The sequence below is a fragment of the Papio anubis genome, unplaced genomic scaffold (assembly GCF_008728515.1).
Source record: "Papio anubis isolate 15944 unplaced genomic scaffold, Panubis1.0 scaffold123, whole genome shotgun sequence".
Classification (NCBI taxonomy): domain Eukaryota; kingdom Metazoa; phylum Chordata; class Mammalia; order Primates; family Cercopithecidae; genus Papio; species Papio anubis.
This window is the reverse complement of record NW_022161170.1, coordinates 185,282-208,385: the sequence shown is the minus strand read 5'-3', so window position 1 is coordinate 208,385 and position 23,104 is coordinate 185,282. Positions and strand designations below refer to the sequence as shown.

Below are 23,104 nucleotides of genomic sequence, written 5' to 3'. Positions count from 1 at the left end.
TCTCAAAAACTAGAAGCATGCACTATTTATAATAGCAAACACATGGAACCAACCCAAATGCCCATCAATGATACACTGGATAAAGAAAATGTGATACATATACACCATGGAATACTACACAGCCATAAAAAGGAATGAGATCATGTCCTTTGCAGTGACATGGATGAAGCTGGAAGCCATTATCCTCAGCAAACTAACACAGGAACAGAAAACCAAACACTACATGTTCTCACTCATAAGTGGGAGTTGAACAATGAGAACATATGGACACAGGGAGGGAAACACCACATACCAAGGCCAGTCCAGGGGTAGGGGGTAAGGGGAGGGAGCGCATTAGGACAAACAGCTAATGCATGTAGGGCTTAAAACCTAGACGACAGGTTGATAGGTGCAGTAAACCACTATGGCACACATATACCCATGTAACAAACCTACATATTCTGCACTTGTATCCTGGAACTTAAAGTGAAATAAAAAAAAAAAAAAGAGGCCAGGTGAGGTGGCTCACATCTGTAATGGCAGCACTTTGGGAGGCCGAGGCAGGCGGATCACAAGGTCAAGAGATCGAGACCATCCTGGCCAACATGGTGAAATCCTGCCTCTATTAAAAATACAAAAAAATCAGCTGGGCGTGGTGGTGCGCGCCTGTAGTTCCAGCTACTCGGGAGGCTGAGGCAGGAGAATTGCTTGAATCTGGGAGGTGGAGGTTGCAGTGAGCCGAGATCGTGCCACTGCACTCCAGCCTGGTGACAGGGTGAGACTCTGTCTCAAAAAAAAGGCAAAACAAAAACAAAAAAAACTAGAAGCATGCATCTGCACACATATACTAGGTAAATAATGATTTTTATAAGTCTAGTAATAATTTTATAATTCACATGACACATAATTTAGAAGAAAAATAATGAAGTCAGAAACTGTTAGACACATTATTTACTACACATTAATTTTTATTTCATATAAAATTAGTACTTCAAGTTAGTTATTTGCTAACAGTTTAAACAACAGTGAAGGTACTATTTGTTTGTTTGAGATAGAGTCTCGCACTGTTGCCCAGGCTACAGTGCAGTGGCACAATCTTAGCTCACTGCAACCTCCAACTCCTGGGTTCAAGCAATTCTTGTGCCTCAGCCTCCCGAGCAGCTGGGACTACAGGCACACACCACCACACCTCGCTTATCTTTTTATTTTTTGTAGAGACAGGGTTTCGCTATGTTGGCCAGGCTGGTTTCAAACTCCTGGCCTCAAGCAATCTGCCTGTCTTGGCCTCCCAAAGTGCTGCGATTACAGGCATGAGCCACCCTGCCTGGCCTAAAAATACTGTTTAAATGCAAAAATTATAATAGGAACACATTTTGTTATAATTTAAGAAAAAATTTTCTTTCCTGTTAATACCTACAAAGCAATATGTACATTTTTAAAAGTCAACTTATATCAGAAGGTTTACTGTGAAAATCCAGTGTACAAATGAAGAATCTTAATGTACCTGTACATTAAGAAGCATTAGAAAAACAACCACTGATAATAACAGTAACAAATTATAACATCAATGGAATTTCAATCTGCCCTTAGAAAAAGAAGGCTTTAAAAGATAAGGCCAATCAATACAATAAAAAACTGATTACTGGGACCTTATCAAAATTTTAAACTTTTGCTCAAGAAAGAACTGTGAAAAGGGTGAAAAGACAAGCTACAGACAGGGAGAAAATATTTGGAAACCAGTATCTGACAGAGGACTAGTATCTAGACTGTATCAAGAACTCTCAATACTCCCAAGAAAAAAGTCCCAGTAGAAATGACCAAAAAACGTGGACAGACATTTCATCAAAGATGATTTATAAATGGCCAATAAGCACATGAAAAGATGTTCAGCATCATTAGCCACCAGAGAAATGCAAATTAAAACCATGAGATAACACAACACGCCCATCAGAACAGCTAAAATAAAAAACTGTGAAAACATCAAATGGTTGCGAAGATGCAGAGAAACTGGAACATCTGTGCAGTGCTGGTGAGAACATAAAATAGTATGGCCACCCCGGAAAAGAGTTTGGCAGTTTTGTACAAAGCAAAACAAGCAATTGCTATATGGTCCAATAACTGTATTTGGGAGCATTTATCTCAAAGTAAAAACTTATATTTATACAAAAAACCTATACATGAATGTTTACAGCTGCTTTATTCATAATAGCCAAACACTGGAAGCAGCCCAGATGTCTTTCAAATGGATGGTTAAACAAACTACAGTACATACATACCATGGAATACTACTCTGAAATAAAACAGAACGAACTATTGATAAAGCAACAATTTAGATGAATCCCCAGGGAATTATGCTGAGTGAAAAAAGGCAATTCCAAAAGGTTGTATACTATCTGATTTTATTTATATAACTTTTTTTTGAAGTGACACAATTTTACATATGGAGAACAGGATAGCAGGCGGAGGAAGGAACAACAGAAGGGAGGTAAGCATGGTTATAAAACAATGAGGGATCCTTATAATGACAGAACTGTTCTGACTCTTGACTGGGACGGTGGATACATAAATCTATACATGTAGTAAAATTGTATAGAACTAAATATACACGAAGAGAAATGAGAACAAAATAACTAGGGAAATTGGAATAAGATCTATGGATTTTCTGAATATCAACATCCTGGTCATGATATTGTACTACAGTCTTGCAAGGCATTACCATTGGAGGGAACTGAGTGACTGAGTGAAGGGTACAGAGAATATATTACTTCTTATGAACTGTATGTGAATCTATAATCGTCTCAATAAAATTGCAATTAAAAACAAAATCCCATGTTTATCTGGAAATCTTCCTTAATTCTTTCTCCTTTGCTGTCACATGTTTAACCCCTCTTTAAGTGCTCTTAATGTACAAAGATGAATAGGCCTCAGTGTTTCCCCTAAAGAAACCTACGTGAAATAGGACAAGGACACACACAAAAAAACCCCTAATACAAAGTAAATATTTAGAGTATGTTCAATGCCACAAGAAAGACATAACAGATTATTGGAAGAACAAAATCTGGTCTATACATACAATGGAATATTATTCAGCCATAAAAAGGAACGGAACTCTGATACATGCTACAACACAGATAAACCTTGAAAATATTATGTTAAGTGAAATAAGACAGGCACAAAAGAACAAATATTGTATGTCCTCACTTACATACCCAAAATAGGCTAATTCATAAAGACAGAAAGTGGATTAGAGATTACCAGGGGCTGAGGGGAAGAGAGAGCATTACTGCTTAATGGTTATAGAATTTCTGTTTGGGATGATGAAAAAGTTTGCAAATGAATAGTGAATGTAATTGATTACATTCACATTCAACACTGTACATATAATTAATGTCACAGTACTTTACATTTAAAATCAGTTTAAAATGGCAAATTTTATGTTATATATATTTTGCTAAAATAAGAAATACTCTCGTAGTAACTTTATTCACATTATCCTAAATCCAAGGTATTCATTATAGGAGAGTAAATGTACAAACTAGGACGTACTCATACAATGTAATACTACTCAGCAATAAAAAGGAGTAAAATACTAATGACGAATCTCAGAGCTGTATGCTGAGTTAAACAGCCTTCCACAAAAGGGTACAAACTGTGTAATTCCACTTATATGAAGACAAAGCCAATGTATAGCGAAATAAATCAGATAGCGGTTGCCTCTGAGGGTGTGTTGGGACAGAGCTTGATTGGGAAGGGTGATAAAAGAAAGTTCTGGGGTGACAGAAACGTCCTGTATCTTGATAGGTAGTTTACACAGGTAAATGCCTCTGTCAAAATTCATCAAATGATGAACTTAAAATTTGTGCATTTCACTTACGTAGAAAACAGAAAAAGAACCATAAACACTATTGAACTCTAGTTAATGATTTGTAGACTAAAATGTTTTTAAGTGTGAAGCATACTGATGGCTGCAACTTACTTTAAATTGCAATAAATCATGAATTGAGACATGGCAAGATTAAGAAATAATGAGATAAAGGAAATACAGCAAAGTGTTAGCAATAGTAAAATGCAGGCGGTGGGTATGTCAGTAATCACTGTAGAATTATTTCAAGTTGTCTGAATGTTTGAAAATGTTCATAACAAAATGTTAGGAAAATATACATACCAACAAAACAGTTGTTTCTCTTCTTCTCAAGAACCTGGCTTATATTTCTAATACTACAGAGTGAGAATTTATTGTTGTTAAGTTTGTCCCCAGATGTTGCTCTTGCATACATGATGTAATTGCCATTTTCTTTTTGCCCCAAATTCTTAGATTCTCCTGGTGTGCACTCTGTTCCAGAATCATGCTGTCAAAAAGAATATAAAGTTACATAAACAGGAAGTAAAATAAGGTTTTCAGGTCAACTGATTAAATGTAATGTTCTCATCAGGAAAACAATGGAAGCTTGTGGACTCTCCTTTAAAAAGAATCTTACAATTGTTTTACACCTTGAGTAGGAAAAGAATTTGCTCTTTTAGGGGTCACTGTCTTAGAAAAGAAGGAAAATCAGTGGAGGTCTAGCCACAACAATTTATAACTTTGTAAGCAGTGACTAGAATTGAGGACAGACAGTCATAAAAGTCTATTAAAAATAAGCTCACTTACTCTTAAAACCAGTAACAGTAAAATAAACTACTTTAAAACTACTAAATAGTCTCTAACATATATGTTAAATTACATGTTATGACTAGTTCAGAGAAGATAGAGGTGGGGAAAGACAAAAGAATCAAGAGACTGGCATGGGGCTAAATATACACAGAACAGGAATCTAAGACAGCTAACTTAATAGCCAGTACATAAGAAAGATAAGTAAAAATGCTGACTAGGAACAGAAACACAATGACATATTTTTAAATGAAAAATGGTAAAAGCCTAGAGATAAAACCAAAATAGTGCTTTGCCGAATAAACAGGAAACAGAAGTTCTGTATATATGTAACATATAAATGCACAGAAGTGGTGTTTGGTTTTGATACATTTTATTGAAGTGTTAGATACATATGCAAATTAAAATAGGCCGGGTGCAGTGGCTCACATGTGTAATCCCAGCACTTTTGGGAGGCAGTGGTGGAGGAATCACTTGAGTCAGGAGGTGAGACCATCCTGGCTAACACAGTGAAACATCTCTACTAAAAATACAAAAATTGGTGCATTAGGGTGCCTGCAGTCCCAGCTGCTTGGGAGACTGAGGCAGGAGGCCGTGAGCCGGGAGGCCGGAGCTGCAGTGAGCTGAGTTAGCCCTGCACTCCCAGCCTGGGGAGGGAGACAGAGGCGGGGACTCTGTCTCTAAGAAAGAAGAAAGAAAAATGCAAGCATAGCTCCTGAATTTTTCTCAAAGTAATGCCCAGGATAAAAGCAACAGAACACTACTACCCAGATCCCTTGGCCCACTGTAATCCTGGGGATATGCACTAAAACAAAAAACCCTCACAATGCCCCTCAAACAACTAGAACACATCAGAAAGAGCAAAAAACTCTGGACACTAGAGTAATAGTGCTATTTAATTAAAATCTTGTTTTAAATACCCAACAACTCCATTCTCAAGATAGAAAAAGACTACTCAAGGGCGTTCTGCTTTTTCCTAGAGCCCAACTAAGTTACTTTCATTTTCTATTCCCTCTTCTGAGGCAACTGTTAAATTAAAAAATGTGTCCTCTACTATCACCTTTACTTCCTGATACCTCTTGCCTTTCTCCTGAATCTACATTCAGCATTTAACAACTCTATACTGTTCACCAAAATTATCTTGCTTTATGTTTTCATCCTAAAAACATAATGCAGTTTCTGAAAAAGGTATAGCACTAGAATTATTCTCAGCATTAGAGTTTTAGGAAGGAAAGAAAAAAATCCCAACTCTGTATAACTCTTGAGGTCATCACAGAATATCTTGCCACTTTTCAATTCCGTAAATATTAATGAATGTCCAGTGCTATAAAAGGAGGCACTAAAATATAAAAATATAAAGATGAGAAAAGTATTATCCCTAGCCTTCAAGGCACTTACATTCTATTTTTAAAGGATAGCAAATCTTGACATATCTCCTTAGTCTGACTGCTGCTGCATAAATCCATTACAGATATTGCTAGTCAAATATTATTTTACTAGGCCAGGGGATATTGTAATAGATCATCATTAACAGGAATAAAAGGGAGAACAGATTGTAAGCAAGCATGCCAGCTATTTGCCATCCTCAGATAACGAATAAAACAAGCACATGAATAAGCAAAACATAAAACAGAACATAAAGGCCATCTTGACTGGACCCGCACAAGTACTGAGAGTTCAAATCAAGAGAAAGGTTTCACAAAGAAACTATAATCTGTTTGACAAGAAAACAGAAAAATTTTTCTAACTATAAGAAAGAAAATTAAGAAAACAAAAAAATGCATTAAAAAACCTCAATCATAATCTACCATGCACGATAACTATTAAAATTTTGATATATTTCCTATCTGACTTATATCGAGCTATATCATATTTTAATATAAAGTTTGGACTATACCATGTGTACAGTTATAACTTTTTTTTTTGAGACAAGAGTCTCACTCTGTCCCCCAGGCTGGAGTGCAGTGGCGTGATCCTGGCTCACTGCAACCTTGGCCTTCTGGACTCAAATCATCCTCCCCCACCTTAGCTTCTCAAGTAGCTGGGACTACAGGTAAAGGCCACCACACCCAGCTAATGGTTTTTGTATGTATTTTTGGTAGAGACGGGGTTTCGCCATGTTGCCCAGGCTGGTCACGAACTCCTGGGCTCAAGCAATCTGCCCGCCTCGGACTCCCAAAGTGCTAGGATTACAGGTGTGAGTCACCACAGCCACCCTCCAGGTGTACAGTTATACACACCTTTCTTTCAGCTTAACAGTATAAAATGAGCACTGCAAAACTTGATATTTAAATGACTGCAGAACATTCCATGGTATTTTCATACTGTAGGGCCATCTAGGCTGCTTAAAACTTTTTGGTATTATAAATAAAACTACAATGGTTATATTTTCTTAATTTTTATAAAGGGCCATATTCATTTACATCATATAACAACATGGATCAAGATTTCAATAGGCAGACATGGGAAGGAACTGACTTCCTAGTGGAGGAAAGTTTTAAAGGTCTGTGAATTACTTAATTTGACAGATGAGGGGAGATAACACTAGAAATATTCTTAAACCCCAAATCATCAAACACCCTAAACATTAAGATAAGGAAATTGTATCAGCAATATTAGAAAGTAGTAGAAGTTTGTAAGCAGAAGTGGTATTATTAGCACTGTATTTACACAAAGGTGAATCTGGTGAAAGTAGGTACATATTAGAATTTTCACCCTGAAAGACAGGAACTTTGTCTCATTTGTGATTAAAACTTTCCACAACAAAGTTTATAAAGCAGTTTATAATAGGTGCACAATAAATATTTCAGATAGGATAAATAAATATAAGAAATAATGTGAACCGCTCAGAAAAAGTAACATTGACATTAGTACAAATGTATGAGAGAGAAAGAGATTTCAGATAAAGATGTTAAGGGAGACGGGTTCAGGTGTTTATGATTCTGGCTGATCTTACTATTAAGTTACTCAACAAATATTTATTAAGCATTGTATAATTTGGATGTCTGTCCCCCCAAATTTGATCCCAATGTTGTTGGTGGGGCCTAACAAGAGAGGCCTGGGTCATGGGGGCAGATCCCTCATGAATAGATTAATGCTCTTCCCGAAGGGTTGGAGGTGGGTGCGTGAGTACATTCTCACTCTCTTAGTTCCTGCAAGAGCTGGCTGTTAAAAGCCTAGTACCGCCTCTCTCCCTGACCCCACGCTCCCACCGCTCCCACTCTCGCCATGTGATCTCTGCACGTGCCAGCACCTGTTTACCTCCATCATAAGTGGAAGCAGCCTAAGGCCCTTACAAGAAGGTGAGCAGATGCCAGCACCATGCTTTTTGTACAGCCTACAGAATCATGAGCCAAATAAACCTCTTTTCTTTATAAATTACCTACCGTCAGATATTCCCTTATAACACAAAACAGATGAAGACAACCATCTACTATGGATACAGATGGCAGAATTAACAACATGTGCAAAAGAATGAGGTATAATTGAGCGTGGTAGGCAAAGAATGTGAACCAATTTCTCCATTGAACAATAATATAACATTAATTTAATAAAAACATCTCACTGGCAGTTAGGTAGGAAGGAGACTAGACAAGAAGTGAAAAGAGAAAGGTCTAGATTCCCTACTACAAGTGCAGTTCACAGATGAGTACCAGCAGCAGCAGCATTGTCTGGGAGCATGTTAGAAATACAGAAACTCAGGCCCCATCAAAGACCTATCAAAAAAGAATCTGTGTTTTAAGATTCTCAGGTGATATATATGCACATTAAAATGAGTGACCTGGGACTATAGGCCAGACAAGTAGCTGGAAGGGTACTAAAATTCACCTGGTAAGGCCTGGAACCAAGATGACTTGCTCTTGAAAATGCAAATCAACTATGAACAATAATTCTCTGCTCATCTCTAAAATTCCAAGTACTCTTTTTAGAACAGATCACAAAAGCAGTCAAGAGTTACAGAGATTAAGCACATTTTAAATACCTTATACAAGAACATTAATAATAATCTATCAATTTCTGATTGGGACGTAGAAGAAGAAAGACTTGCAACTTAGTGAGATGGCACCTATTTTACAAACACGGGAAAAATTAGAGAAGTGCATTTGGGGATTTTAAGCTACAAGTAGATGACTTACTTTTAAAAATCATAAAAACTTGCACTTTTGCAAGTGATAAGGTGAAAGTAAAATGAATATCTATACAGTTCTCAAGTGTACATTTCCAAAATGTTATCTTTAATAAGCTCTACCAAAATCACAAAGAGAGAATATCATTCAGTATTTAATATTTCTGTGTTGTACTGATATTTAAGATCACTTAAAAGATCAATATAATGGACTGGGTATTAGATAATATCAAAGATTGTTGTTAATTTTGTTAGGTATAATAACCATATTGTGGTTATATTAGAAAATGTCTATTTTTTCAGGAATATATACTGAAATATGTAAGGATAAACAGAGTTCCTTTAAATGGCAAAGAAAAAGAAAGAAATACAGATAGAAGTTATGGCAAAATCTTCACAATTATTGGCTCTGAATTAGGGGTTGACAAAGTAGCCAGCAGCCTGTTTTTATATGGCTTAACTAAGAATGGCTTTTCCACATTTAACAAATTGTAAAAGCAACAAAGACCGTACAACAGAAACCAAACGCTGCCCCTGAAGCCTAAAATGTTTACTAGCAGGCCCTTTACAGAAAATATTTGCTGATCCTTTTTCTAAATCATGGCCATGTAAGGCTTTGTTGCACTATTTGTTCTACTTTTGAGTATATTAGAATTTTCTCATAATAAAAGATTTTAAAATATCAATCTCATTCCACAGTAGATAAAAGACTTTAAAATATCAATCTCATTCCACAGTAAAGATTTTAAAATATCTCATTCCCTAAAAATGCTTTAACAGAAACAAAACAAAAAAAAAATTTCTCACAATTTGCTGAATATTCAAAATGTACTTTTAAACAATGAATAATGATTCTCATTCAAAAGATATTTGAGTACATTAGGTACTAGGCATTGTTCTAGGGCCAGGAGATACAGATATTATTTTGTCTGAATAAGCCAGATGAAATTCCTTGCCTTCAGAGAATTCTGGCATTGTTATGCTTACTTTTCTTATTTTAATCACAAACATTCTATCTTCCTCCCTTTCAGTATGGTCAAATACATTACCGTGCTCTGACATAAAAACTAAACACTTGTAAGTACATTTGTTTTCACTGTAAATGTAAAATAAATCACTCAACACAAAACTCAGACTAATAAGTATTTTTTAAGCTAATAATTAGACAATACTTACTGGGGATCCAAAGTTGTGTCCAACTTCATGAGCAAAAGTAATGTGAGAGACTTTGGGAGGTACATGAGACCCATAGTTCTGAACAGTAATAATTCCAGTGTTTAAGGACTTCTTCTTACCATCTGAATAGAGTTTACTTTTTTCACATATTCCTCCAGAGCTTCCTAATCCAGAACAAAAAAATGGTTAAGTTAGCACCTATTTCCCCTTATCCCCTAAAAAGGTAATATATGCTATATTAAATGAAAACATTTTATATTTTAATCTAAAATAGAATTGGTACTCAAACGTATCACATACGCGAAAGTTTCTTTGGCCCAAGACTAAGAAGTCACTTCAAATAAAAGTTTTAATGACACTCATAAAGAAACTTCCAGGACTGCGTACACAATCTTCACAAAATGTTCTTCATAATCAAAATGTCCCCCAAATTTTGTTCCCATTAATTTAGGAAAACAAATATTTACATTTCCTTTCAATTTGAATATATCAATATTTACACTGAGTCAAAGTGTACATCCTCTCATCTTTTAAAAAGAAATCTTATGATTTTAAGTTAAATGAAAGTTGAACAAAATATCCTCAAGAAGATTCTGAGAAAGTCACTTCTACAAAAAGCAGTGAGGCACATGAGTACATGTCCTGAGATACAACATACAACGTATTTGTAAAAAAAGAAAATAATTATGTCAAGAAAGTTTAAAAAAAAAAAAAAAAAAGAGGGGGTGGAGGAAAGAAGGAAAAAGAGAATACGGGTGGGAAGGAAGGAAGAGATAGAAAGCAAATGCGGCAAAAGGTTAATGATTGATCAATCTATCAAGAATTCACCATTGCTCAGCGCGGTGGCTCATGCCTGTAATCCCAGCACTTCAGGAGGCTGAGGCAGGTGCATCACTTGAGGTCAGAACTTTGAGAGCAGCCTGGCCAACATGGTGAAACCCCATCTCTACTAAAAATACAAAAATTAGCTGCGTGTGGTGTTGCACACCTGTAATCCCAGCTACTCGGGCAGGAGAACTGCCTGAACCTGGGAGGTGGAAGTTGCAGTGAGCTGAGATTGTGCCATGGCACTCCAGCCTGGGTGACACAGTGGGACTCTGTCTTTAAAAAAAAAAAAAAAAAAAAGATGAAGAATTTCACCGTACTATTCTTGCAACCTTTCCGCAGGCTTGAAATTTTCAAAATAAATTTAAAAACTGAATTATGATTGTTCCAATACGTCTTTAGGGCACTATAAAAATTTAAAAGAAAAGCCATATTTCCACTTAAATATTTTTATCATTTTGTACTTCATCTGTTCATTAACAGTGACTTTAGAATTTAATAGCAAAATGACAGTGCTCTCACAGCTAAAATCAATTATGAGAAATTGGAAAAATAATAATAGGAAAATCAGAAAATGTTTGGTCAATTCATGCCTTTATATAGACATTACATTGGTAAGATTATATTTTCTTTTAATTAACTTTATTATTAAGATTTTCAGTGAGAAGTTATTTAGTTTATATTTATACTTAAAAGTTTTTTCCCTATTTGATTTTTAAATGAAATACAATCAAATGGATAAGGGTATTAAGATAACTGCTCAAATTAGCTTTCTATATACAAGTTATAACAAAGTTACTAAACTGTTTTAAAAAAAAAAAAGTCTAATATTGCTTCTCCTCCCCTTCCCATTCTGCCCCGCTTCAAAAACAAGTCTAATATTTAGAATCACTAATAAAGCATGTAATAGAACGCAATTCAAAATAAGTCTGCAAGAACAGTATTATACTATGACTGTTGCCTTGCTCCCTTTAAATATAAGAAAACTATATGGCAACAAAACACAAATTTGAATTACTGTTACTATATAATTCAGAAAGCTGAAATGAAAACTGTGTTTCAAAGAAAAGTAAACTAAAAGACTGAGTCATATGCAAATTTAACCCAGTAAGGGGTTGAGAACCTTTATGATATTCAAAATTTACTACCTTTTCTACATTGACAACTGAGTAGAGAGAAAATACCAAATAATTTGTCAGTATTTACTATATTTTCCTAAGCTAGTTCTACTTTTGGAGCTGAGTTCTGAGGAGCACATCATTATTTCTGGAAACCAGAAAATATATAAATAAGTATTCTGTATATAATTATTATTGTACACACAGCATAGTTTTAAACAAATAGTAAATTAATATCCTGCCTTAGTGAAGATTTGTGACGTGCATATTGGTCCAATGCAGTACTGTCAAACTTGAATAAAGCATAGAAGACTCCACACTTCAAATCTTTTATCAGTTAAAAAAAAAAAAAGGTAAATAGGCATATTTTAAAATCTCTGATAATATACATTTTTCTGCACTTTTAGGGCCTGGTTAATTTAAGAGAAGAGTATACATAAATTAGAATATACTATTCTGAAATATAGTAATTTATATATTGCTTCTTAAAAACTGTTTTTGGTCTTTATGATTATTGCTTATATGAAAGTTTAAAATAGCCGGGCACAGTGGTTTACACCTGTAATCCCAACACTTTGGGAGGCCGCAGCAGGCGGATCACCTGAGATCAGGAGTTGGAGACCAGCATAGCCAACATGTTGAAACCCCATCTCTACTAAAATTACAAAAATTAGCCAGGCGAAGTGGTACATGCATGTAATCTCAGCTACTCCGGAGGCTGAGGCAGGGGAATCACTTGCACCCGGGAGGCGGAGGTTGCAATGAGCAGAGATCATGCCACTGCACTCAAGCCTGGACAACAGAGCGAGACTCTGTCTCAATCAATCAATCAATCGATCAATGGAAGTTTAATATTTGTTGCAGGCTAATAGCATATGTTGTAGAAACTTAATTATACAGGAAGAAATAAAATACTATTTGTAACTCTGAAAGTTATGGTTTAATTTTTTAAATACTGCAACTAGTTTTGATATGCCAGAAAACTCAGTAATGAGGTATTACATATACCCACAGCTAAACCATTAACTCAAACTCAATTGCTACATATTTTAAATTTAAGATTTTATTATATATTCATCACTGACAAATATAAGTTGTGAATAACAATGAGAAGGGTGAAATGTTTTAAATTCAGGTCAAAAGTAATTATTGATGAATGAGTCAATAAGCAACAAAGAAGTATAATGACAATTTTCTATCTGCAGGATAGTTTGAGAGCTAAAGTCAGAGTATCCGTCCTAAACTTCAAAACAGACCAACTCCACCCCACTCCCCAAAAAAAAGTCTTAGAAAAAAATACAAGAGTAATATGATACCTTGACATATTCCATAAATACAGTTTTGATGTGAGGAGGCCAAAAACTAATAGTAACATGCTGATCATACAATACTAATCTGAGCAGTAATTCTGGACCAGACCATAGTACTACTCCCAGAAGTGTTACTAGGAAATGTGAGAGCACAGTCATTTGGCTTTCAAGTCTGGAGAGCACTACTCACATGTAATGGGTAGGGATCAAAGATGTTAAATATACAAGGGGTCCAGACAAGCACAAAATGCCAATAGAAAGTGTTCTATTGCAATATTCTAATGATGTAATTTTCCCAACATTTGAAATTATACTTTTAAACTATGGGTTAGGAATAAGCTGTGGCTTTTCCCGAGAATCCTGTGTTAAGTTCTCTACGCTCTCAAATTTTAATATGTAATATCAAACTAAAACATCAAATCTGACAAAACAGAAGAGACTATTTCTACCAAATGAAATGCCTCAAAAAATGTTCTTCACAAATAGAGGAGTACTAAAGGTTTCAGGACTAACTATAGAGATGAATTCCAAAGCCAGCCTCATTCAATGATCAGGCCGAACTGAGACTCTGTTCATTCAGTTAACTGATAAGACCTGTAGGTAGAAACATGAAGACTCAAAGGAATAGCAAAGATAGAACTACAATGAAAAAAATAAACAACCAGAAGAAAAATTATTTTCCTGAATTTACAGAGAAAAGACAAGAATCCTGTCTCCCACCTCTCAATCCATTGCTCTTCCCATTATGCCATGACAATTACCCAAAATTATATCAAAATATTATAGCTTAGTATGATTTTATAACTATTCTCTCTCAAGAAAGAAGAAAACATATTCCATCAATATATAACCTCTACTAAGAAGCAGAAAACAGGCCGGGCGCGGTGGCTCAAGCCTGTAATCCCAGCACTTTGGGAGGCCGAGACGGGCGGATCACGAGGTCAGGAGATCGAGACCATCCTGGCTAACACGGTGAAACCCCGTCTCTACTAAAATATACAAAAAAAAACTAGCTGGGCGAGGTGGCGGGCGCCTGTAGTCCCGGCTACTCGGGAGGCTGAGGCAGGAGAATGGCGGGAACCCGGGAGGCGGAGCTTGCAGTGAGCTGAGATCGGGCCACAGCACTCCAGCCTGGGTGACAGAGCGAGACTCCGTCTCAAAAAAAAAAGAAAAAATAAAAATAAAGAAGCAGAAAACATTTCAGCTGCTTATTTGAAACATCTAAGAAAAGGCTAGGATGTCACTGTGTGTGTGTGTAGATTTTATTTATACACATATAAAATACCTAGTAATATAATTACCAAATGAACTGAATCTGGAGTCAAAAGGTCCAGATTCCAGATCCTGTTCCACCTCTAGCTGTGTGATATTAGGTTGGTCACAAAGTTTCTGAACACAAGTTTCCCCATCTGTAGAAGGGAGACAATAATACCTACACCTCATAAAGGTATTGAAATAATCAAGACTAAATATATAACATTCCCTGTTTTAGAAAAGAATTAAGTCAAATATGAAACTCAGTTCAGCTAGTAGTAAGGGCAAAGACAAGTGAAGAAGAAAGCTGGCAACGTTATTTCAAGGCAGATAACCTACACTAGAAAAAGCTGGACCAAAGGAACAAAGATCCCTTTTCTTTCCCACTCTGGCCTCTATTCTTCTATGCCTGCCTAGCCCCTCCCCAGCAGCTCTTAGAAGATGGCTTCCAAGAGCTGAAGTTAGGGGTTTAACATAGAGTAATCGAAGCAGACATCTAACGTCTGAAATAAAGAGAGATAATAATATAAAAGGAAAAAAAGCACAGGCGGGGAAAATGGGGATAGAACGTTGATAACAGGAGTCTCAGTTTTCTATTTTGGTTGCCAATCACCATATTTTTGCTCATGAAGTACACAGGAAGTATCTTGTTTCACCTTTATGAAGACCCTAATAATGAAAATACAGAGGCGGGCGGATCACGAGGTCAGGAGATCGAGACTATCCTGGCTAACATGGGGAAACCCTGTCTCTACTAAAACTACAAAAAATTAGCCTGGCACGGTGGTGGGCACCTGTAGTTCCAGCTACTCACGAGGCTGAGGCAGGAGAATGGTGTGAACCCAGGAAGTGGAGCTTCCAGTGAGCGGAGATCACGTCACTGCACTCCAGCCTGGGTGACAGAGCAAGACTGTCTCAAAAAAAAAAACAAAAGACAGAAAAGAAAATACAAGTAACATGCCCCACCATTTTCAATCCAAAACTCTGCCCACCTCAGGAAAATGAGCAGCATCACAAATGGTGATCCAATTATCACAAACAATGAGACATAAACACTGAGTGTCCCCAAAACCCATAACTACAGTTTAATCATGAGGAAAACATCAGACAGATTCCAAATAGAGGACCATTCTAAAATGTACCTGACCAGTACTCCCCAAAACTGTCAGGGGAGGGAGGATGGAGATTTGAGAATACCTAATCTGTTCAATTTTTTGTAAATCTAAAACTGTTCTAAAAAATAAAGCCTACTTTTAAAAAAATAAGTAGCTGAATCTAAAGACGTGAGAATATCTGAAGATTTAGGAAGAATTTTATCAAATTCCCACAGAATCATTACATCCTTAAATACAATAGTCTATAACTGAAAATGCAAAATGGCAGGAAGTTTTTAGTTTAAGATCAAACTCACTTACCCAGGAGGCATTTTGTGAGCAAGCTTTAGAGACAACAATATTAATGTAGTGCTTCTCAAACTTCAGTGTGCATCAGAATCACTTTGAGAACTTGTTCCAACTAAGACTGCTGGGCTCCACACCTATAGTTTCTGATTCAAGAGACCCGGGTACGGCCTAAGAACTTATATTTCTAACAAGTTCCTAGGTGGTGATGATGGTGCTAGTCCATGGATCACACTTTGAGAACCACTTATTTGAGACTTCAGAACTACCGTATTAATGGATATATACAAATAAAATCATATGAGACCCTGAGTTTTTAATAGTACTTACTAATGAATAGGGAGAAGAAATCACAAACTTTGTGATAAAATCATCCAAACATTGAAGGGGCAAAGAGATTTCAGAGTATAGAAGTTTTACACATGAAAAATCACAGGAAAGAGTGAGCTGTACAATCTGCTGACCAATCCAAGTAACAAAAAAAGCACAGATTATCATAAAAGACAAATATCCAAAAGTACTGCACTATTAATATGCAGCCCATGACATAAACTTGTACTTTAAAATGACATCATGAAATTGAGTACACTTTAAAACATAGAAGAAAAACAAAAGAAGCTATGGCAATTGTAAAAATATTGACTTAAAATAATGACTTTTAAAAAAGGAGAAAAATATAAATTAAGGAAAATAAAGAACTACTTAAGATCTTAAAATATACAAAACAAATCAAAGAATAAACTAATAAGAATAGGAATACAAAAGTTTCTCTTACTCTGGATAAAGCAGAAGTTTTTTTTTTTTTTTTTTAAAAGATAGAAATGAATTATCAGAAGGAGAATTTGTTGTATATAGCTCAGAAGATAATATACTATTGATTAAACTCTACTTGGCACAATTTATATTCAAAGAGCCTGGGGTCCTTTCCACTCATCTTTCAATTAATAAATTTGGATTTCTAAACTAGGAAACTGAATTTATACAGTAAATCACAGCTCCTCCACAACACTCCACCCCCACTGTAATGGGAAGGGTATTGCCCCATCCCAACATTATCAATGACAATAGCTTTCATAGCTAAGGCAGAAACTCAGCAGAGTATGAACCCAGGTGATGATGTCAATGGAGCTGTGGGTACCAGGGACTTCCTGCCTACATCTCTTTCATGCAGTGCTTCCCTTTTATTCGAATAAAGGCTAGAAATAAAATAATAAAGGTAGGCTTTCTTTTCTTTCTACCTGCCACTCTTGATGAGGATTTCTCTGCTCTTATCTCACTACAGAAGAGAGAGCAAGACACAGTTTTCCTCTTTTGATTCTAAGTACCCTATTTTGGGGAAATATATAACATTTATTAACTTTTGTGGAAAAATTAAATTTCCCTTTGGGTTTCAGAATTACCACTTTTTCTCACAAAATTATTTATTTCATTTGGTCTATTCAAATGTCGGGAATCAGGATATTTCCCTATATGCATTTCAAAATAAAAAGCTCCTTCATCTATTGTGCCTTTTCCATTATGCTTATGAGTCTTGCCTAACTCATGTAGCATAAATTAAAATATTGTAAGGCATCACTTTCTCCTATACTTTGAAAATTCAACATTCCCTGAAAACTCCTCTTTGTTTCAAGTAGTAAGTTAAGACATATTTAATATGATAAACTACCTGAAGGTGCTCCAACCCAAGCCAGACCAAGTACGCCATCATCAAAATCTCGGTCTGTGAAGACATAGGCCAAACAGTAGTCATCATGATTCTGCTCAGAATTCAATTCCAGAAACTTCTCCACACCAATATTTGGGAAACGGAAAGGATTTGTAGGGTCCTTCTCATCAGCAGTTGTATTGATCTAAAATCCAAAACAATAATTTAGTAAGTAATTAATGTTAGCAGAGCTTTAGTGTAAATGTCTGCTCACCTTCTTCTGCATATACCTGGACAATATGCTCCCATGGAAATCAGGCCTGAATTAAGGCTTCTAAGGTTGTTCCCACTGCCCACATCCCTGAGCTGATCACAGAAGGCAAAACAACAACAACAAATAAAAAAGATTTCTGAGCAAGTATTCACCAGATTCCTGAACACTGAACACTTGGGAAGAAAAAACAAGTTTTGCTTTCGAAAGCTCAGTAAAGGAAGTATAGTTTCTCAAATTTAATTATCTGAACAAGTCTCCTTTAGTCCTAATCTCCTACATATGGTGACACCTACAAGGATATAAAACCCTGTACTTTAGCTAATTACTAGAATATAAAATAGGTATCAGACCCAAGACTGTCAGTTCAGCAGACAAATCATTTTCCTGGTTTTCCTTGCCTAGAGAGTCACATGGGCCAAACCAAACTAACTGCAAATTTATTTATTTTTTCCTGATTGTGGGCAAGAATTTTGCTTTCTAATTCAAATTCACTTCTTTTACTATTTCAAACTGAGTTATTTCAGAATGTTTCTTTTGACACTTAGCTACTATACTCCTACCACAGGTTCCTCCTGCGGAATCTGAATAATCTGTTCCAATACCAGACTTCTATTAAACAAAAGCTTTTATTTATTAGCCCCTGCATCCTTTCAGAGACCTGTCTGTCTCCTATGAAGTCCTAGAACAATTTGGCTTTCCCCAGGTAAGCTAAGGCATTACAATATGAAAGTAAATGTTTTTACTGAAAGGCAAACCTCAGTCTATTTGAAAATGTTGGCAATAAGAGGATCACATAATGGTTGATACAACAAGAATTACAGGTCTCTTTATGACCCGTACTCTCCAGTAAAACCAAGAGGCTCAGAAGCAGGAAGGCAAAAACACCATTGACGGCAACTGCTTAAGAATGGATTTTAGAACATCTGGTTTATCTATTAACAATTAACCAAAAACAATCAGTTACAGCCATTTAACACCAAAAAAATTCAAAAGCAAACACACTGTATTTTACAGATACTCCATGCTTGAAGACATGCTGTAGATGGCTTTCTCCCACTAAATATAAAAACAAAATTTCCTAGTAATTTTCTAATACTGGCTATAAATAAAAATTGCATCTAAGGCCAGGCACGGTGGCTCATGCCTGTAATCCCAGCACTTTGGGAGGCCAAGGCGGGCGGATCACCTGAGGTCAGGAGTTCAAGACCAGCCTGGCCAACATGATGAAACCCTGTATCTACAAAAATACAAAATTAGCCAGGCATGATGGCGGGTGCCTGTAATCCCTGTAATCCCTGTAATCCCAGCTACTTGGGAGGCTAAGGTGGGAGAATCACTTGAAACCGGAAGGCAGAGGCTGCAGTGAGCCAAGACTGCACCATTGAACTCCAGCTTGGGCGACAGAGTGACACTCCTTCTCGAAAAAAAAAGAAAAAATTGCATCTAAATTGTAATTACCTATTATTTAAATGGCTTATTAATATTTGCTGACAGAATATAAATTTTAAATTAATAGGTTGTGAACAACCTTCAACAGATAAAACTTTATTAAAGTTTTAATAAGAGTTAAGGTCTAAAAACAACCAACTACCACATTATTTACTTATACACATGCATTTCTTCATAATACAAATCATTTTCCTCAAAGGGCATCACTAAAACGTGTTGAGGTGTTCTCTACTTTTCATTACTTGCATTTTATTGCTCTGCCTACTAAACAGCAACACTTAATACTTCTTATCATTGTTACTTGCTCATTTAAGGATTTATATTGCTCACAGAATACATGAAAGCAATTAATTATGAACAATTCTTATACTGTAAATCAGTAAATCATATTTCACCTTAAGAAAATTCAATTTAAGATTTAATCATACTACTTCTAAATTTAAGGACTACCTACAGCTATGTGGCTGAATGTATATACTAAAATTTTCTAGTATAGACATTTTATCTAACCATATTTGAAGAAAACTAGGAAAGCATAAATATTAAGGAACCCTGCAGCAAATACTTTTGTGAAAGGATGATTTTTTTAAGTTCGGTTGTTTATTTAGTATATAAATACTGTTTCTTAAAAAGCTATACATATATATTTAGAATATTCAGAAATTTTTTGAAAAAATAGCCTAAATTTGTCAGTAATTTATTTATTTACCTGTAATTTATAACATTAAAACTAATACTATGTGACCCTATGGCTCTAGATCAGCTTTTCTCAAAATGCCTAAAGTATTTTGGAATCTGTTCATGTTAATATATTTTTTCTAAAAAAAAAGTTTCATGGTCAAAAATTTAGAAACATATGGGTTTCTTTCCTGAAGACTTCTCAAAACTTGATATATGTTACTGTGAGTTGTGAATTTTCAAGAAGATTATAGTATTAAGGGTTTTTCCAACTTCCAATTTTATTTAAACACTGTATTTATCCTCTTTCTCCCCTGGAACACCAAATGGAACACACAGTGAAAAATATTGCACAAAGCAAATTTTAGGAAACTGAGGGATAATGTTAGGGGGAAAAAGTCAAGTACTATATCCGTAGTCATTGAAGAGTCAGAGCTTTCTTAATAATATGTTAATCAGACAGACTGAAAACACACTTTACCTCTATTGCAGTCTGGATTAAGACCTTACACATTTAATTCTTAAATCATAAACCCAAGTATCTGTGTGTGTGTACATGTGTAAATGCCAGGAGTAAAAAACTGCATCAACAGATACAATTTAATTTAAATTATTTAATTCATAAAGATAAAATTAAAAGCAAGCTTTTTTGTGTGTGTGTAAACATGGTCTGGATTGTTGCACTTTTTAAGTGTTTTTAACTATTTAAGTTCCTTACTCTTATGCGTTTCACCATGAAACTGATGTTACGGATCCCGGAGAAGTCTGTGGTCTGGTAAATTGTATCAATCGCTTTAACATGACTGGATATCTATGATTTAAAAAAAAGAACATTTTAGAGGCAATGTTGAAAGATGAAAAAGATTATAAATTTCCATTTTCAAAATCAATAATTATTCATGTCCCACCACATTCACATTTTAAAATGTCAACATTATATACTGGACAGAAACATGAAAAAGATTAGTGAGTTGCGCTGACAGGGGAGATTCTATTTTCTTTTCCAGACTCCTCTGGCCAACAACAAACATGCCCACTTGCTTTTTTTGTTTTTTTTTTTTTGGAGACAAAGAGTCTTGCTCTGTTGCCCAGGCTAGAGTGCAGTGCTGCAATCTTGGCTCACTGCAACCTCTGCCTCCCAGATTCAAGTGATCCCCCTGCCTCAGCCTCCCGAATAGCTGGGATTACAGGCGCCTACCACCATGCCCAGCTAATTTTTGTATTTTTAGTAGAGACAGGTTTTACTATGTTGGCCAGTCTGGTCTCGAACTCCTGACCTCAAATGATCCACCCACCTCAGCCTCCCAAAGTGCTGGCATTACAGGCATGAGTCACCACAACCGGCCCAAACATACACTCTTGTTTCAGTCACATAAAAGTTTTGTTTCCTCAATCCAATCCTACAATGTCACACGTTCATTCCTTTTCACGTACATCCTATGCCTGGAGTATCTTTCTCTATTTATCCTTCGGACTCAGCTCAAACATTTTTATAAAAACTTCCCTGACAGTCCAGGACACACAGTCATTCCCTGACTTTAATCCTTCTATTGCTGCGCTAGTACACGTTCTGTAAGCTTTGTTGACCACTTTCTATATTCTTGGCACTGTTTTAGGCAATGGGGATATAGTGGTGAACAAAATACAGAAGGTCCCTATAAATTTACAGAGGCTTACTTTAGTAGGGGAAGAAAAGAGGGAGATAATACAAGTATAATAAATATACATTCAGATTTTGCTAAATTCTACAAGGAGATAAACGATGATAAACCCAAAAGCATCCGTTTACCTAGCTGACCCCCAACTAAACTTTCTAGCTTCTAAACCACTCTGTAGACAACCTTCCTAACTTCATTTACAAAAAGTACTCTTGCTACGATTTGTGTAAAAACATATATGTATACTCTCAAAGTTATTTTCAAAGAAACTGTAAAAACATAAAACAAGATGGTCAAGTAAAAGCATTAACAATAATCACTTCAAAGGTAGCCCAGGCTGCCAAACACTGCTAATGAAATTCCTAGCTGTGCTCATAGGGCTCATTATAAATTCATGGTATTTTTGTCTGAAATGTATTTCTTCCTTGGTAAATCCTAGAAAATCTCCTACCTCATTAACTATTACGTTTTTCCTCACTAGCTTCTCCTCCTCAACCTATTCACCATATACAGATAGCTCCAATTTCTTCTCCTTTGGTTTCATTCTTTCCACATTCAATCTCTCAAGGCAACCCTTCCCTCAAGCTCTAGTTTCACATTTTCAAAATCCTAAGGGAAGAACCACCCAGCTTTTACACATGTTTAAAAATAAGTTCATCCTCACCACCAAAATGAATCATTTATACTAGTGGTACCTCCATCTTCTCCATTTCAAATCCTTTCAGTCAAAAGTTCACTCATCAAATTCTTACTGGGTACCTTTAACACGAAGGACATTTTGAAGGGTACCCGCAAAATATTTATACTTTAATGAGGGTTGAGAAGACACAAGTGCAAGTAATAATGTAACTAAGAAAGTGCTATATACAGTAAAAATACAGAATATAATTAAATACTTCCAGTTGGAAGGATTCCTCCATCTTTCCGTCCTTTAAGACCACAAATGGAAAATTCAACTCCCTTTCCAAAGCTAAACTTCAGTGTCATCATCTCCTTCAGGAAATCATTGTCTTACCCCTGTCTTTTGACACTAAAATATCCCAACTAGTCTTTCAGTTATCCATGTACTTATCTTACACATTTTATCACGTCACAACTGAAAATGCATACTTTTTCCCAAAAAGAGAATATACTAACTTAAATTTTTAAAGGAAAGAAAAGGTATTATAAAACAATACGGGAACTACTAAAATAGCGCATAATCAGAAATACCTGAGCAATCACAGCTTCTCGTGTTCCGTAATATTTAAAAAACAAATGATCAGTCTGAATATAAAGCTGACAAGTATTTTTTTCAGCTGAAGTTGTACGTTTTTTCCTCAGGAGTTCTGGACCATTAGCAGCATGTTCTTCTTGAGGTATCTATACATCAAAAAGAGTCATTTTTGATAATTAGCATGCTTTAATACTATCATTTTATCTAATTAAGAATACATACTATAAACAATTTCTTACTCTGCTTTATATAACACCATAGGTATTTCTGCTGTCATTAAAAGTTCCTAAAATCACTGTCTCATAATCTTCTCCATATAGATAATTTACTATCTATTCAAGGAACTCC

At 35.7% G+C, this 23,104-nt stretch overlaps 1 protein-coding gene across 2 annotated transcripts in view; it reads right to left on the bottom strand.

Annotated features, from left to right (window-relative positions):
- LOC101023521 (disintegrin and metalloproteinase domain-containing protein 10) overlaps positions 1-23,104 on the bottom strand; it is a 138,680-nt gene that overhangs the window by 13,537 nt on the left and 102,039 nt on the right. For both annotated transcript variants that reach the window (XM_031661274.1, XM_031661275.1), the window contains 5 exons: positions 22,753-22,902; positions 20,601-20,693; positions 17,503-17,686; positions 9,930-10,093; positions 4,145-4,328 (listed from right to left, as the gene is read on the bottom strand). In XM_031661274.1, the coding sequence (XP_031517134.1) occupies positions 4,145-4,328; positions 9,930-10,093; positions 17,503-17,686; positions 20,601-20,693; positions 22,753-22,902 (775 nt within the window). The remainder of the gene's footprint in view (positions 1-4,144; positions 4,329-9,929; positions 10,094-17,502; positions 17,687-20,600; positions 20,694-22,752; positions 22,903-23,104) is intronic.